Here is an 18,511-nt window from a genome sequence, read left to right as displayed (position 1 = left end):
ATTGCAGATTAACAAAAAGCAAGAAACAGAAAAAGGGAATGTCTCAGTGCTAAGGTTGGAATCTGGAAATGGTTTAAAGAACAGAAGTGATTTATATCGATGATAGAAGGTGTGATGAGAGAAAAATGAGAGAAAAAGTTCAGAGTGCACACAGCACTAAAATAGGAAATGTGAAAAAATGGGAAAGGCAAGCTCAACAATTCCAGAAGCTCCTTAAGATTTTATATTAAGCTTGTTCCAGTTATGTGTATGCACACTGGTTAAAGAGAAGCCCCAGGATTCAAGGAACAGGTTTATTGTTGCAATGTTAATATTTCTAATATAGTTTTGTAGCATGAAAATCTAAGGTCCAGAAAATTGTCTTTGTTCTGAACAATTTAAGAAAAACCATGATTTAAAGTGACTTAACTGACAAATTTAAAAGAAAAAAAACTGCAAAAAAACCTGTTCATCTACTCTCATACCACATTGTTCTCCCACAGGTATCACACTGTTCTGGACACTATTAAAGTCAGCAAGTCGCAAAGTGCCCAAAGAGATGCTCTTTCTCAAGGTTCATTGAAACAGTGTAGTGGACCAAAGACAGAGCCTAGTCCTGTGTACGTATTTGAATTCATTGACTTCTCCCATTATATGTGTTTTGTCTATGTTCATCATTTCTGCCTTTTAACCAAATCCTGATCCCCACTACAGCATTTTACAGATCATTCCAAGACTTACCAAGTGTACATGTACAACCAATCTTAGCTCCTTTCTTAAATACTGCCCATCTTTAATATCATTCATTTTCAAGAGAAGATACACAACTAAACTTGTATTTTTTCAGTAGATGCTGCTCAACCTGCTGAATGTCTGTAAAGGGCCAGCATTTCACGAGACATGCACCATCTTATCTATCCTCAGGAAACCTACTAAAGCTTCAATCAGATGTAACTTCAGTATTATCTTGGACAAAGTATTTTTTAATTCCTCTAGAGGTTAAAATGTTTGCGTGCATCTTCATCTGGTAGAGATGAGCACAGTGAGTATCTCAAGGGCAGTTGTTTAAAAATATACATGTTAAAAAAAATACAGAAATCTTTCTATATTTAATCCCTAAACAAAGTTTTGGAATTCCTCGCAATCAAATAGTGTTTTGTAAATGCTCTTATAAAGCACTTCAGGATATTTTATAATGTCAACTCTGCAAAGTGCATGCTATCATTAATCTGTCGTGAAAGCTGAGCTTTAATCACAGCGCTATTATCCAACTCTACATATCTATTTCTTTTTTGAGTGGAGGACAGGGAGAAAGAGAACAAAGCTCTATTTGCATGATTCGCTTATCTAATCGGCAAAATCTCAATTTGTGCTGAATTAAATGTTAAAACGTGGTCCTGTCTAAAAAAAAATCTAATTCACAAGCTATAATGCATAAATCGGAATTAATCCATTGACTACAATATAGCTTTGAGATTATTGCATTCACATAAAAATTACACGTGTGCAATTTTAACATCTTCGGAATCCTGGGACATCTCACTGCATAATCAGAATATGCATTTTCTGGTTTCATACGATGGGTTCATGAAATCTTGCCTTGAATGAGGTACAACAATACTGGCACCTGGACTGGTATCAGAATCTTGCTGATTTTCTAGTCAGTGTTGAAGACCAAGAGCTGGCATATTCCAAGGTTCTGCTAAGGGAATTACTAAAACTTGGAGTAGCCCTACAAATGATCAATGGGAAAGATGGCCTCCCACACTGACATCCTTCGATATAACCCAGTGGGATATTTTCAGGCAATGAGTTCATTTTACCTTTACCACTTTTGCCAGACATGCACTTCCTGCCATACTGGTTGGACAATGTGAGAGACAGAAATATAACCAGAAATAGAAAGCTGCAATTCACAGAAGTAACCAGCAGCTCGACAATCAATGAATCGACCAAGTCCCTTGCAAACTCCATCTATACTTCTCGTTGCTTCAGAAAGGTAGCCAATATAATCAGGGACCCCTCCCATCCCAGTTATTATCTCTTCCGTCAGGCAGCAGATACAAAAGCTTAAAACACACATACCAACAAATTCAAGAACAGCTTCTTCTCCGCTGTTATCAGACTTCTGAATGGACCTCTCAAATTTCAAATTTAATGTTGATCTCTTTACACACCTCGTCTTCAGCTGTAACATTGTATTCCTCACACTGTTCGGTTATCCTAATACACTTTGTATGGTATGATCTGCCTGTACTGCATGCAAAACAAAACTTCTCACAGTATCTAGGTATGTGACAATAAAAAAATTAAATCAAAAAATCATTGTCCAAGTATTTTACCACACAGACCATTACAACTTAAGAAAGCAGCTCACCACTACTCAAGCAGTTGGCATGGTCAGCCTTGTGACATCAGGTGCTGAGAAATATTTTGTTAGAGCATTTTATATTGACTTGGCAGAGATCCTGTAATTGGGCTGTTTTAGGAATTGCAGTGCAATATATTTAAGATGGTGTCGAATGAATAGATTTCTGGGAACAGGGTAGAATCTAACAGAGTAACGAGAAACAAAGTTGAAAGAACAGAGGATTATTTAACCTGTTTAGGAGTGCTGCATTGCAATTGAAAAGGATCAGAGTTTGAGTGGTAGTTAAGTGAACAGTGAGAGGAACAATGAAATGGAATCTCAGATTTAATCACAGTAAACAAACATTGCCATCTTTCAGCGTTTTAACTATTTTCCACAGAAAAGTATTATTTTTAAGAATCTGTTTCAAAGCAGATTTTGTAAATAAAAAACAATATGCAAGGTGTTATTTCCTTCAAAACTGTTACAACTGCTAGCTTGTTTCAATAGCTTATTATTCAAACACTGAACTTGTGCTGAGAAGCTCATAATTTTGTGGGTTGACAAGAGGTTAGCTGATTGTATTTATGTCAAATCATCACAGATGAGAGACATGCAAACGCAGTCAGGTTTTAAATAGAAATTTGCAAAGGCGAGCTATCACTAGGTACTAAATGGGAATACACTGAAGTAGTTCAGTGATTTTGGTCTTAAAAAAAATCAACCCACTGACGTGAGGAAAATACATGGCTGGTAAGTGTTGCTCTGTGAGCTCACAAGCCTTGAAAGAAAACAATTTAAATTTTTATCTGGCACACCTTACCAAAAAATTTGAAGGATGAGGTACAAATATCCAATGCAAATCATGGGGGAGGCATTAGTAGTACCCCTTTTGAATTATATCATTTAAAAAGTTTATGTGCAAATTTCCACCATATGCTGAGGGGAGGGCTTCATTTATTCTAGTGACTGATGCCACAGATTGAGTTTGCCCAAGGTAAACTTGGATTTATACAATCCAAGTCTAGACACTGTAATGAGGCAACAGAAGTAAAGCTAAGAATTCTAGGATATATATCTGGAAGAGCGACTATAATGAGGTTATTTAAGTCCACACTTGGGAGCAGTGTGCATAGTACTGCCATCAAGCCACAATGAGGAACGCCCAAAAATTGAATAGGTATAAATTACAGGAGATTTTGCAAGCAATAGATCCATTGTACCTGAGATTTAAATGTTAGATAATCTTATAGAAATATGCACAAGCTTGAATGACAGTTTGCTGAAGTTAGGCTGCACTTTTCATTATATTAAGTATGGAATAACATCCAGTGAATGACCAAATGGGCTATGGCAAAAAACTTCAGATGCAAGTTTGTGGATGGGGTGGAAATACATGAGAAGGGGAAACAAATTTGAATTGATCTTGTACTTTGGGAGCTTGCCATTTTAAATCAGGATTACCAATAAGCTGACCAATTCCGACAACATGTCAGAAGAAACAAAATGTACAATGCTTTCTTTATGCATACAAACATGACACATTGTCTTAAATGTCAATCACTCAAAACCAACAAACCTACAAAATTGCTAGAAATTTGCTTAACAGGCCAATGAAAAAGTAAAGTACATTGTCTGCAAGAATTCATTTCAGAAACAGACTTGTTTCCCCCAAGGTAACATTACACTAAAATCATACTATGAAGAGCAAATTGATGTGCATAGAGGTGTTGGTGTACCAGTTACATGCAGGCACGGTTTGTCTAATCAGTCAGATATTTTCCTGAGAAAGTGTATTTTATGATGAAGATAGATTTCAACTTCACACCTTGTCACATATATATATCAGCCTTGTCCATTTAAAGGCAATCAAACAGTCTGTTGTCCTTGTAAACACATCTTATCTCTGTAAATACACACTTTGTCACGCATGGACAAAGTACAAGAAGCTGAATGAACAGAGGGGTTTAGCAATTTGTGAAATAACAGTGGTGACCTTTCCTAATCAATGACAGCCTTGCACAAATATACTGATTGTACTTCAAACCAAATGGTTCCTACTGTAAATTCCCTGACCACTGTACAAAACAGTACAAATATTTTACAAAGCACTAAGGGAAGCAAGAAAGTAATTAAATACATAGATTGCAATAGAAAAACAGAACTTGACAGTACAGAGGGTGGGCATTCAGCCCATTGCATTTGTACCAGCTCCCAAAAAAGCTATGCAGCTAGTTCCAATCTCCAGCTCTTTGGTTTCTATATTCATTACTTTCACCTTTATATTTCCAGCTCCTTTGGAACCTCCAATGGAATTTGCCTCTACCACTCTCCCAGGCAGCACATTCTAAACCCTAACCCTCATCTCATTCCTCACTCTCGTACAGCAAATCTCGAAATTGAGAGTCCTCAGATAATGACATACTAACTAGTGGAAACTGAATATCCTCTTTCCCCTGTCAAAATTCTTCAAAATTTTGAACACTTCAGTAAAGTCATCTCTTAACCTTCGCTGCTCCAAGGTGAATAAGCCCAATTTCTCTAATCTTTCTTTGTATCTAAAATCTCATTCCTGATCTCATTCTAGTAAATCCTTAAATAAGGTGCCCAGAATGGCACTCAATACTCCAAATTTGGTCTGACCAATGCATTTCCTTCCTAAGACCAGTACTACAGTCCAAACTAGATAAGCAGTCCCATACTCTGACTATCACACTAAACCAGCAGGTGCCCTCGTATCAGTCTTGAGTATCTCTCATGGTGCAGGTTATGGTGGGGGAGAGAAAGCAAAGGGGTGGTGTGAGAGTCTAACTAACCAGTGAAAGCATTATTAAAACAACTCTTTAATTTGTACCCTTTTCATCATGAAACATCGCCCAATAAGAGGGTGTATTCAAACAAATTTTGACCGTGAGCCATATAGATCAGCGTTTTTAACTAGCATGCTGCAGCAAGCTGTGTGCTGCAAACTTTTCAGGAATCCAGAGCTACACATGCATACACATCCAATATTGTGCATGCAGTGGGCATGCCATGGAATTTGGCTGATTTTATATGCCTTCATACAGAAAAAGGTTGGGAATCAGTGACTTAGAGATACTAGGATGGATGACCGAAGGCTTAGTCAAAGCGATAGATTAAAAAAGGTTTTAATGGCAATTATAGCTCGAGGGATGTAGGAAGGAATTTCCAGAGTTAAAGCCCTAGGCACAAGAAAGCATGGATAAGAGCAGAACAATTAAAATCAGAGGTAAGCAAGAGGAGAGAATTAGAGGAATGCAGAGTGTGTGCTGGGGATGTTTAAAAAGAAAGGAAAGGGATACACATGGAGTGGCCTGTAAACAAGATTGAGATCTTTAAATGAAGGTGTTACTGGACCATGAGCTGATGTAGGGTCGAGTGCGTAGTGCTGGAAAAGCAGAGCAGATCATGCTGCATCCAAGGAGCAGGAGAATCAATGTTTCGGGCATAAGCCTAAGCCTTTCATCAGGGCTTATGCCCAAAACGTCTATTCTCCTGCTCCTCACATGCTGCATGACTTCCTGTGCTTTTCCAGCACCACACTCTTGACTCTGTTCTCCAGCATCTGCAGTCCTCATTTTCTCTTCCATGAACTGATGTAGGTCAGCAAGCACAGGAGTGCTAGGCAATTGGATTTGGTAGGAGAAAGTGAGGACTGCAGATGCTGGAGATCAGAGCTGAAAAATGTATTGCTGGAAAAGCGCAGGTCAGGCTGCATCCAAGAAACAGGAGAATCAACATTTCGGGCATGAGCCCTTCTTCAGGAAGAAGAAGGGCTCATGCCCGAAACGTCGATTCTCCTGCTCCTTGGATGCTGCCAGACCTGCTGCACTTTTCCAGCAACACATTTTCAGAATTGGATTTGGTACCTGAGAGTATAGGGGCAGCAAGGTTTCTGGTGAGATCTAGTTTATGGAGGGAGGAGGATGGGAGAAGCTTGCTGGAGAGCACTCAATGCTCAAATCTAGAGGTAAGAACAGCATGGCTGAGGGTTTCAACTGATGAGTGGAGACAGGCCAAATTATGGTTGTGAACGTAGTCGCTCTTGGTGATGGCACTAACAGTCAGAGCTCTTCTTGAAGTCAAGTAGGATACCCTGGCCACAAGTGATGGTCAGGAAAAGAAAGTGAGTAGTCAGTGGTTCAGGAAGGGAGTTTGTGGCAGGGATCAAAACCAATACCTTCGATCTTCCATGTTTGGTTAGAAGAAATGATGTATGAGAAATACGAGGGGGTGGGGGCAAGGAAAAGTCTTCAGGAGACTGCAGAAGTTATAGAGAGCAGAAAGAGAAACCATTACAGGTTATCTATCTACTGGGACTGACTAGATGGATGGATGGAAGAATGGAACCAAGTGAGGGCAGTTCAAACCAGATATATGACAGATGAGAGTGCTAGAAGAGGACATGAGCTGGGATGCAGTTTGCGAAAGATGAGGAAAGATTGTTTGCCCTTCACAATGTTGTCTTGACCATGTAAACGGCATGGTTTTCCAGTTTTGACCTTGGCTGTTTCAGTGAGGCTGACTGAGCTACATGTAGCTTCTCCAATTACTACTAGAAGACTGGCATCCATCAAATTACATGAATGTCCTAATTTTGACATTTTCTGTTACGGTCCCAAGGCCAGGTCCTCAAAAGCAACTTCTACTTGTTAAGTGATCGTTTTACCTTTAGACCAAAACAATATACTCTAGCAAAGGAGACTGCTCAACTGGATGTTCACTTTGGTACCAAAACTAATCAAAGTTCCTCTCTGTAAACTGTAAAAGTGCTAAAGAAACGGCTTCTCAAGTTCCAAATATAGGTTCCATGTTCTATTTGACAGAGATTTGCACCAATTTAGCAATCTCACATTGAAGAGGGATTAGAAATGGGACCCTGTATCGATCCAGTGAACACATCTTCGATAGGGTTGAAGACTATTATTCAGTAATCATTTAGATATTGATCAATGGCAGAGTAGGTGTGATAAGTTGAATGGCTCCAAATTTTGATCTTCATATGAAAAGCATTCAATCACTCCAAAACTGAACTGGAAGCACTTGGTGCCAATACTGAAAGCCCAGATGTTCCTTTTGCTTGTGCAAATATCCTTCACCTTTATCGGAAAGAGAAACTCACCTCAGTATGTTACACTGCTTGTGGCTTTTTTCTAACAGCAAAAGCAGCCTTCAAAATCTGGTATGTAGAAGCAACCTATGCGATTTTAACAAAGTACATTCTGGAGTTGGTGTTAGCAAATCGTGTGGGAGGAAAAAAAAATGATGAAATAAACTGAACTCCTGTAAACAATGGATTGCCAGAAGCCTGTTGATCCAACCCTGTAGTTACAGTTTTTTTCCACACATTCAGCTTACCTCCATCACCATCACAGGAAGACCTGAACAATAATTACACACAACATTGAGGGCTCATGATAGAGTCATTGAGATGTACAGCACGGAAACAGATCCTTCAGTTCAACTCATCCATGCCGACCTGACTTCCCAACCTAATCTAGTCCTATTTGCCAGCATTTGGCCCATATCCCTCCAAACCCCTCCTATTCATATACCCACCCGGATGACTTTTAAATGCTGTAATTGTCCCAGCCTCCACCACTTCCTCTGGCAGCTCATTCCATACACACACCACCTTCTGTGTGAACAAGTTGCCCCTCAGGTCCCTTTTATATCTTTCCCCTCTCACCCTAAACTGATGCCCTCTAGTTCTGGACTCCCTTACCCCAGGGAAAAGACTTTGCCTATTTATCCTATCCGTGCCCTCGTGATTTTATAAATCTCTATAAAGGTCACCCCTCCGCCTCTGACACTCCAGGGAAAGCAGCCCCAGCCTGTTCAGCCTCTCCCTATGATGATGATGATGGAATGGAGAAAATACTTGGCAGTCTAAATGCATCATCGGAATGTATATAACACTAAGCCACCACCTTCTATTTACATAGCATCTTTAACATAGCAAAATGACCTGAGGTACTTCACAGGAGTGAGACAGGGAGTGAGACAGAAACTTGACACCCAGCTGAAAACATCAAGATAGGTTAAAAACTGGGTCCAAGAAAAAGGATTTGTGGACAGTGGCAGAGACAACAGATGTGTGGGGAGGATCAGAATATGGTTAATAGTGGGGTAGGTCTGGGTGTCATCAGCATTTGTGTGGAGTCTAGTTGAGAATCTAGTTAAGGGGCAAAATGTCAATGACAAAAAAGAGAGAAGGCCATGGTGAAGTGGTAGTGCCAAGGCAACAGAAGACATGGCCAGAGATTCTTTGACTACAATTTAATTGTTAAAAGTAGAACTTGGTAATGGAGGCTCAATTAGATGTACAATAAACAGAAGAATGAGGGAGGGATCGCATACCACAGATCCAGTCACGTAAGGTGTTCCCTGTAATTTTGATTTGATTGGCTAAAAGGTCTCATCAGTGCCAATGTGCTAATTGAGATTAGCTTGTGTTTCACTGGTAATTTGGAATGCAGAAACTAGTTTGAACATACTGCTTTGTGAAAGATGGATTGCAGCCTATTTCTAGCTTATTCCAGACAGTTTCGTGCTTCAGATGTTTTTGGAACAAAGCAGGAAATCTGCACTAATATATTTTAACACCTTGAGACAGAAGTAGTGTAACAAAGATCATTTTAAATATAGTTGCCTTGATTTGTTCTACAATCAAGCATACACTAGCTTAAATAAGGAATTCTCAAGTTTGAGACTAATAACTTCTTCCTCTCAAAACCTTCGCTTGCCTTTTTAGTAAACACCAACGCAGCCAACACATTATGCAATTTTCCCTCCCACACAAACTGGGAGAGACAGTTAGTCCTCCACCACCCCCCCCAACTCTCAACTTTAAAGCAGACAATTACAAATATGACCAGATAGAGTTATGCTCTTTTACATAACCATCTTGCCTCAAAACAATGAACCAGCAGCAGCTTTCAGCATAAATTTTTACTGTCGCCTCTGATTAAGATCACCTCCAATGATCAAGGGCTCTCATTAGTTGTGTGTGATTTGTGATCCACCATCTTGGCTTTGCTCATGACCAAAAGTCATGTTGTTTATGAATCCAACCTACAGTATGAAGTATAATAAAGCCTCAGAATACAGAAGAGCTGTTAATCATCTACAAAGTGAAGTGCTGCTTTCAATGGAGAATGTTTTCCAATAGCTAGATCAGAGGTGGTTCAAGGGTACAGTGCAATGATGCATCAAATATTGCATGCAGAAGCAGAATTCGAGCTCATATCACCACCAGATTTCAGTCAGATTGGAGTGTCGGTATTCCACTTTAGGTGTCTGCCTCACGTGAAAAATATTTGATTGCTACCTGCTGAATCTAGATTCCAAAGGGTTTACAGAAATTCACAGAATTTTTTACCTCTTAGATGGAAAGCTGTACTTTTCCCATTTACACTTGTGCCTTACAGTGGGATACAATGCTTTAAATGCATTTCCTTAAAGTGACAAAGCAAACCACAATCCCAGGCGTTCCCAGCTCTGTCTCATTTTGACCTACGCAAGATACAGCAAGCCCCCAGCAAAGTGGAACAACAATAGCAATAAAAACGATGATCTACCTTTGGTTTGCAAGATAATCAATATTACATTGTCTCATTTACATACTTCGAACATTTAAAGCTTGAAATAGAGAGCACTGCAGGGTTACGTTGTAAATAAACGTGATTGACACCAGTAAACCTAGCTCTACAGAACACCCATTTTCAACATCAGCTATAAATTAATGAATCTAAAATTAGCATTAGGACATGGTCTGTCTACATGCTTTGTAGAAACAGGTTTACAACTGTATTTTTATATCTAGATTAAGATTGAATTTTTCTTCATGATATTGAACAGCATTCCACAAGTTAGGGTTGGGTCACATTCCTATAGCTTTTAACCTTCAATTAGTAGCACTGGGTTCCTCTGTCACTTATTTGAAAGTGATCACCACTCCCCCTTTTTAATGCATATAATATTTTGCACTCCTATCTATCTGCATTGGAACTAAAATTATAAAACTTAGAAAATTAGGAAACAAATAAAAAAGATCAACTCAAAGTTAAAACAGCTTTAATTCTGTTAACTGAATTTTTAACTGCATTGAGGAACTTAAATTTTATTATCCTGATATCTTGCAAAGGGACATGGTTTGAAATTTATGTCACTATCACTTTGGAACATAAATACGGTATTGAGTTTTACAATATAATCGGACTGGAGTTAAAATGATTCAACAGAAACAAAAAGGCTGTTTTGTTCTCAACTAGTTCTGACAAAGAGTCACTGGACTCTGAACGATAACTCCGTTTTTTTATCTCTACAGATGTTACCAGACCTGTTATGTTTCTCCAGCACACTACTTTAAATTTCAGATTTCCAGCGTTATAGAAAACAAACCATGCAACTAGCATACAAGTAAAAATAGCAAACATTTTTCAATTTGAATAACACCAAAAAGTACAAAAGCGTATTATGCATGCAAGATACTTCATTCCGGGAGGTGGAAGTTAACAAAGATTAAGGTCATGCACATAACACAACTGCACAGGCACTGGTCACACAGGGTGACTGGGATCCTTCCCATTAGTAACCAATAAATCGTGCTTCCTATTGCCTGCTGTATTAATTGTAGGAGAGTTACAACAGGTGCAAGAAAAGCTTCACACATTTCTCTTAACATAAGCTCATTCAAATTAAGGGCGGCACTATGGCATTGCTACTTCACAGCACCAGGGACTCTAGATCGATTCCCACCTCAGGTGACTGTCTGCGTGGAACTGGTACATTCTTCCCATGTCTGCGTGGGTTTCCTCAGAGTCCTCCAGTTTCCTCCCACATTCCAAAAGACGTGCAGGTCAGGTGAGTTGCCATACTAAATTGCCCATAGTATTAGGTGCATTAGTCAGGGGTAAATGTAGGGGAACGAGTCTGGATGGGTCACACTTCGGAAGGTAGGTGTGGATTTGTTGGGCTGAAGGCCTTGTTTCCATTCTCTACAGAATCTAAACGTCATCTCGAATAATTCAATCTTCATCCTCAAATGTTCAATTTGCCTTCTTAATTGAATCAGAACTAGACCATATTACCATCAACACAAGCTAGTGGTAAAAGTATGCCCATCATTTCCTGAATGACCAGCTTCCCTGTTCTTGAAAGGGTTCAGAAAAAATTAACAAAGATTTTGCCAGGGTCAGAGGATTTGAGCTATAGGGAGAGGCTAAATCGGCTTGGGCTGTTTTCTGTGGAGCATCAGAGGCTGAGGGGCGCCATAAAATCATGAAGGGCGTGGATAAGACAAATAGACAGAGTGCAAGAATGTTGGGGGGTGGGGTGGGGGTGTCCACAACTAGAAAGTATGGTTTAGGGTGAAGGGGAAAGATATAAAAGGGACCTAAAGGACAACTTTTTCACACAGAGGGTGGTGCGTGTATGGAATCAACTGCCAGAGGAAGTGGAGGAGGCTGGTACAATTACAGCATTTAAAAGGCATTTGGATGGGTAGATGAATAGGACGGGTTTAGAGGGATATGGGCCAAGTGCTGGCAAATAGGACTAGATTAGGTTGGGATATCTGGTTGGCATGGAGGAGTTGGACTGAAGGGTCTGATTCCATGCCAAACATCTCAATGACATCAAAAAGACTTCAGCAGCTTCCCAAAGTGATTTGTAAAGGAGAATGTTAATTTATTTTTAAGCATCCAAATTTTACTGGCTGAGTTAAGTGCCTTGAACCGAAGAGCTAGAGTGAGTTTCAAATCTGTGTCACAGGTGGCAATTTCCAACTTTAGTACGTGCCATTGCACCTCATCACCACAAAAATCTTTCATATCCTCAATCCTTGAGGATTGCCCTCTGCCAGGTCTTCCTTGTTAACTCCCAAAGTTTTACTCAACGGTCACTTCAACTGAACCATAACTACGAACATATGCTAGCCTCCAGATTAAACACACTACACTCACTACTGGCTCCTTCCGTGGTACAACATGGTCATTTTAAGTCTTCAAATTGTTCCACAAGTGATAATGGCAAGATCATATAGAATTTTTGATTTTGCAACAGACAAAAAGTAATACCAATGAGCCAATGTTAAACTTTTACAAGAACTTAGTTAGGATACAGTTGCATACAGCTTTGTATCTGTAATTACAGAGTGCAAAAGCAAAGAAAACAATGTCACTTCAACTGCCTGAAAATAATAGCCAAGAAAATGTAGATTTGCATTTATACAGCATCTTTCATGACCACTGATATCCCAAGTTCATGTACTGCCAGTGAATTCCTTTTTAAAGAGCAGTCGTTTGTGCTATATAGCTAGTTTTCCTACATTTACACAATCTCACAAAACGCAAGGACCACAACATATGTTTATAATGCTGCCTTATGGCTAAGTATTGGCCAGTTCACCAGGAATAACTCTTCTTCAAAACAGTGCCATGAGACTTCTTAGAATAACTCAGCAGACTAGGTGATCCATGGTTTCATGTGCCATCTGAAAAACAGCACCTCCAACAGTGCAACACTTCCCCAAATAGCACTGAGATATCAGTCTTCATTTTAAGCTCAGGTTCTGAAGCAAATCAAATCAAACACACGTCACTCAGATCTGAATGTGATATGAAAATGAACAGGGTGTTTGGAACATCGAGCTCTCTATTATAGACCACTGTCAAAGTAAAGCTTGGGAATTCTTCTGGAAGGCGATTTCCTTGTATTTTGAAAGCAAAATGAATATTGAAAGGATTTGTGAAGGAGAGTAGGTGATGAAAAACTGAATGAAATGGCCAGTTTCCACTATGCAACAATATGATTCCTCAGTTTTAATGTCTTTGTCAGAATTTTTGGAAATCTCTATTTTCTTCCCTCATCAATTGGTTGCAGAGCTCTTAGCTATCTCACTCTTGCAGTCTGCAACTCGCTACCACTTACCCACTTTCACCTCATTTTAAGTTATCTCCAACTCCCAACTCAGTATCTATCACTCTCTCTAATAAAGTGCTGCAGGCATATGACCATGTTGTTGGCAACTCAGCTTTTAAGCTGAAGGAAATTTGGGAGGAAAAAGAACTCACTTTTACTTTAGCATGAATTTTGAAATGTAGCTAACTTTTAGGTGGTAGCAGCTATTATTATCTCTCTGAACGTCAGAAATTATTTAATGTACACGACAGCCAAATTAAGTTAGGACAGATCGAGTGCATTGACGAACAAGCAGGGAGGTTGGACTTGAAAAGCAGGAACTGAACAATAAAATTCTGCCACCATGAAGGAAATTTCAATATCAACCCAATATCCTTAAAAACAAGAAAGAGAAAACATCCACGCTAATCAACATGTATCAACAGGTTTGCACAGTGGGAGGGTCAAGGTTGTGTGAGTTCAGGTATTCTGTAAAAGGGGAAATGAAAATTAAGTTCAACAGAATATAATCATACCATTGCACATCGGTAACTCCCTATTGACTTGTACAGAAAATGTTCAATTTTAATCAAATATCTAGTTAACATTTAAACAAATGTAAGTGCGTGTACTAGGAATGTAGGTCTGGTGTAAAATTACTGGTGAGAGAATGCTTTCAGCTACACATGCAATGCAGACAACAGAGAGCCATAATCCTTCACTCATACTGTAAAGGGAATACGCAATGAAATCATTGGGCTTACAATCGAAAGCACACAAATATATTATTTAGAAACATTACCTATCATATAAAATGCCACCTTTGTTAAAATCAATGTCAATTGCATTGTAACTATTTGCTAAAAAAAATGTAAAACAGTGAGTAGGGTTAAAACAAAACCGAAAGAAACAAACTCACTATTTTTCCCAATTTTATAACAACCAAACACTTGCAATAGACCAGTGATAAATGACAGAGGGCACAGCGAGCACTCTTTGGGTAGACGGCAGCACTCACCTTTCTAGCAACACTTTCAAAACAGCAACAAATGCAACGTGTTGATGTTTCACAAACCGACTAAAGTGCAATAATGCTTCCAAAGACAGGGATACAGTACAGTATGATTTCTGTAGTTTGGAGATACATTATCAAAACAGCAAACCACTTCAAATTACTGAGGGGTATATGTAATCAACTCTATGATATTACAAAATAAAAACTTGAAGAACTGCGGATGCTGGAAATCAGAAACAAAAACTGAAAATGCTAGAAAAGCTCAGCAAAACTGGTTCGGAGGAAGGGTCGGGGGCCCCAAACGTTAACTCTGACTTCACTCCACAAATGCTACCAGACAGTAATTTCTGTTTGTGTCTGAGATAGAACATCTTATCTTTGTGCTAACAAGACTAATTAATCTATAAAAAGGAAAGAAATAGCTGAATATTTATTCTTTTGCAAAAATCTTGTTTGTTATTAGGCACACTTAGACTGTACTTCAAAAATACCTCTTCAAATGTTGCTCCAATTCCCAAAAGAGCACTTTGATTGCCATTCTGTCCCGGCCTCTAGCACGAAGAACTGTATTTTTCATTGATAAAGTCTTGCGTTGCATGATCCAAAGGACAAATCCAAACACTTCAATGTACAAAATTCTGAGACACAAGGCATTACATTGCCCAAGGTACAGCACTATGCATTTCACAGCAAACCCAGGCAAATCACACTCTCTAGAACACACATGTACGTTGCAAATCCTGCACGTTTTCGATGCACCGATAAACTCATTTGCTTCTTACACGCAAGATTGTTTCTCAGCTGGATACTAGCAACTGAAAGAAAACAAGAGCCAGGCAGTGACGTCACTGTACTTGGATCACCTGACACACAGTTACATAAACTATCACCAGAGATTAGAATCTTTACGATGAGCGATTATACAACCCAGTGAACACAGACCAACTAACCAAGATAATGCAAGTCCTATAACACAAGGTGGTTTTAGATGCAAATACAAGTTATTCAAATTCCTATTCAACATAAATGAAAATTTATTAAATCAGTTATATTTCTGTACTGATAGTTAAAAGTGCTTCTCAAGAGAACTCAGTAACAAACGAAAAGGAAGAGATTAATTTTCCAAGTACATAATGGACATTATCAGATGCAGTTGCGGATTTCAGTTATGATACCTTCTCATAGGTGCTTTCAGCATCCAAAGCACCTTTTATGCATTAAAGCACTCCTGGCTACATTACTGGAACTGCTATTACAATCAAATTTGACATTTATTATGCAAGGAGATATTCGACTAGACAAACAGAAACTTCGTCAAAGAGACAAGCTTTAAGCAGTTTTTTGTCTTCTTTCATGGATGCAGATGTTGGTGGTAATGTTTGCATTTACAGCCCATCTCCAATTGTATTACATCTCAGTGGCTTGCAGGCCAGTTCAGGGGATAGTTAAGTGATGACTACATTTGCTATGGGTTTGGAGACATACATGGGCCAGACCATGTTAGGATTCCCTCCTTAAAGTATACTAATGTACCAGATGGGTTTTTACAACAATCCACAATGGTTTCATAAAAGAGCTTTTAAGCCAAGCATCATTAATCGAATTTAAGTTCCACAGCTACCTTGGTGAACTTTGAACCAGTGCCTGCAACACATAAGCCTGAGCTTTTGTGTATTAGTCCAGTGACATTACCATTATGCCATGAAGGAGAGGGGCAAAGAGGGTTGGAAAATGAATTCAAGAACTTGAGGCCTAGGTAGCTGAGGGCATCAGTGCCAATGGTGAAAACTGCATTCACAAAAGGCCAGATTTGGAAAGTGGTAGGGCTGCAGCAGGTGACAAAGGCCAAAGCTATGGAGAGATCGAAAATCAAAGATAAAAATTATCAAGTTAAAAAGTGCCAGACCAGGGGCCAACACAGGTCAGCAAACACAACAACGATGGGTAAATGGAACTCTGTGCGAGTTCAGACAAGGACAGTAAACGTTTGGAGTCAGCATGCAGACTGCAACAAATGCTGTCTCTGAGGGATGGAGGGGGTAGGGGATAAAAGGTCCACTGTCAATTTCACCACGACTGGTCATGAAACTTCACTTTAAATATCCCTCTCCACGCTCTTAGCTCAACCCAATTAATTGGCTACTTCATTTTACCAACACATACAGAGACACACACGCACATACATACATACATACAAAGGAGGAGAAAAATTCAGAAAGAGGAATATTTAAGTTCAACCCTGTCTTCACATGACTCCTCAGCACATCACTAAACACTGAAGCAGGAACCCCAGCTGATTTTCCCCCTTCACAGACAGAGATACTGGGACCAAAGAGAGTTCAGCTCTTGTAATTCAACAGCTTATACTAAATCTGGACTGCCCTAGTCGTTATGATTTAGCAGCATGCTATTCAATGTATTTATCTACTTAACTACTTAAGGGCAGTACAGTTAAAAAAAATACTGAATGGAGTATCAATCAACATGGTGTAGCCCTATAAAGACTGCCTTTTCTGAGCAATATATTTGCGGAAGGGAAGAAATAACATAACCCAAAGCATGAAAGAAAAAAAAAGTGGATTCGTTTTATTGTGATAATTAGCTAAGCATTGGATATTAACATCTGTTCACACTCACTTCCAGATGCACACTTGGGAGTCAACTGGAAATCTGAATAATTTGGTTCAGATAGTGGCTGCGTAAAATACGTACCTCCAGCCAGTAACACTAAAAACATTCCCACAGTGCACAGCAGTACATCCTTACCTGTTAAATTCCAAGAATTCAACATCAGGCAGTGCTTTCCCCTTTTGTCCTAAATCATCCAGGGGCTTAGGTAAAGTAACTCTCAGCACAGAGAGAAGTTACAACTACCAATACAATTTAATTTCAAATTGATTGGTCAGAAACAATACAGAACAGCAGGAAAAACAAGCGATAGCAAAACACTAATTATTGCAAATTTAATCCACTTCATCGGATTTGAAAATTTCTCTCAGCAGCATGGTTTCACCTTGCCAATACTTACCTCTACTAAAAAAGGGACATTGTAGTTACAATATTACTGGACTAAAGATGTGTATTGGAGAAGACCAGCAAAATGTCAAGGAATAAGGCACTATCAGGAAAAATCACTTGCATTACACTCTCAATTTTACATGAACAGTTCAAACTGATCCCAACAGGTACACTATGACTGTCACCATTATTTGTGCTTTTAGTCCATAAATACAAGCCTCAACAGCCAAATTCTCCAAAATTACCCTCAATATCAAGGCATTAAAACCAGCTTTTCACTATTTAACCTGGGCCTGTGTGCACAGATTTTGTGTAATCACTACGTGGAAGAATTGACTTGACAATTGAGTGAAAAATTTATTCTGCAAAGGAATTTTCTGCCACCACAAGTCTTATTGCAGTTGAAGCACTGACCAACCAACAAATTGAAGACAACAGTACAAGAACATGCACCCTCTATTACACAACAAAATTAAACACATTGTCTACAGTACTTAGTGACATCGTAGGCTTGTCTGCCAAAATGTTGCATCACAGAGTAGAGACACTTGGGTCTCAAAGAGGCTCTTGTTCTCAATTTTATCTGGCCAGATAAACTAAGATGCAGAAGGGACAGAGAAGAAATGATCAACTTATCCCATTTTTGCTCAGCACTCCCAGGAGCTGGTCAACCCTATAACATCTTATCCAGAGACATTTGGACAGCAGCATCCATAGGTGGGTAAAAACCTGACAAAGAAAAGCTGCACAAAACTGAAATGCTTGTACTCATGCTGACACTGCCCAGTTGATCATGTGAAAATTAGCAGTTCAAAATCAAACTTTTTCGGTAAAATGTTAAGGGAACATTATGGTACGACACATCAATGGTACAAATAGCAAACTGATGCAGCACCTACGTGCATCTTAGCTGACTCCCTACATAAAATAAACATGAAATGCAATATTGTTGACTGTTCATGCTCAGAAACTGGGAATTCTAATGCAGAAGAAATGAAATTGGACCACTCTTTGAACCCACTTTCACTGTTACACTTGTTTCAGAAAATTTTAAAGCTTTGATTTAAATTCTCCAGTAACTTCTATATTTGTATCAGACCCAACACTACCAAATATACCTTTGGGTTTGGAGCGGAGAGCCTTAGCTGGATGGCAGTTATACTGAAGCTGGATCTGCTAAAATATAATAGCAAACTGAAGCAGAAACTACACCATATTTTCAAAAT

General features: G+C 39.1%; 1 protein-coding gene across 1 annotated transcript in view; it reads right to left on the bottom strand.

Annotated features, from left to right (window-relative positions):
- Positions 1–15,054, bottom strand: part of LOC140486052 (TSC22 domain family protein 1) — a 37,524-nt gene extending 22,470 nt beyond the window's left edge. The window contains exon 1 of the mRNA XM_072584643.1: positions 14,759–15,054. Coding sequence (XP_072440744.1) covers positions 14,759–14,865 — 107 coding nt within the window. The 5' untranslated portion in view covers positions 14,866–15,054. The remainder of the gene's footprint in view (positions 1–14,758) is intronic.
- Between the last annotated feature and the right edge of the window lie 3,457 nt (positions 15,055–18,511).

Source organism: Chiloscyllium punctatum, chromosome 15, assembly GCF_047496795.1.
Source record: "Chiloscyllium punctatum isolate Juve2018m chromosome 15, sChiPun1.3, whole genome shotgun sequence".
Lineage (NCBI taxonomy): Eukaryota > Metazoa > Chordata > Chondrichthyes > Orectolobiformes > Hemiscylliidae > Chiloscyllium > Chiloscyllium punctatum.
Note: the sequence above shows the minus strand (reverse complement) of the source record. Positions and strands in the feature narration are given on the sequence as shown.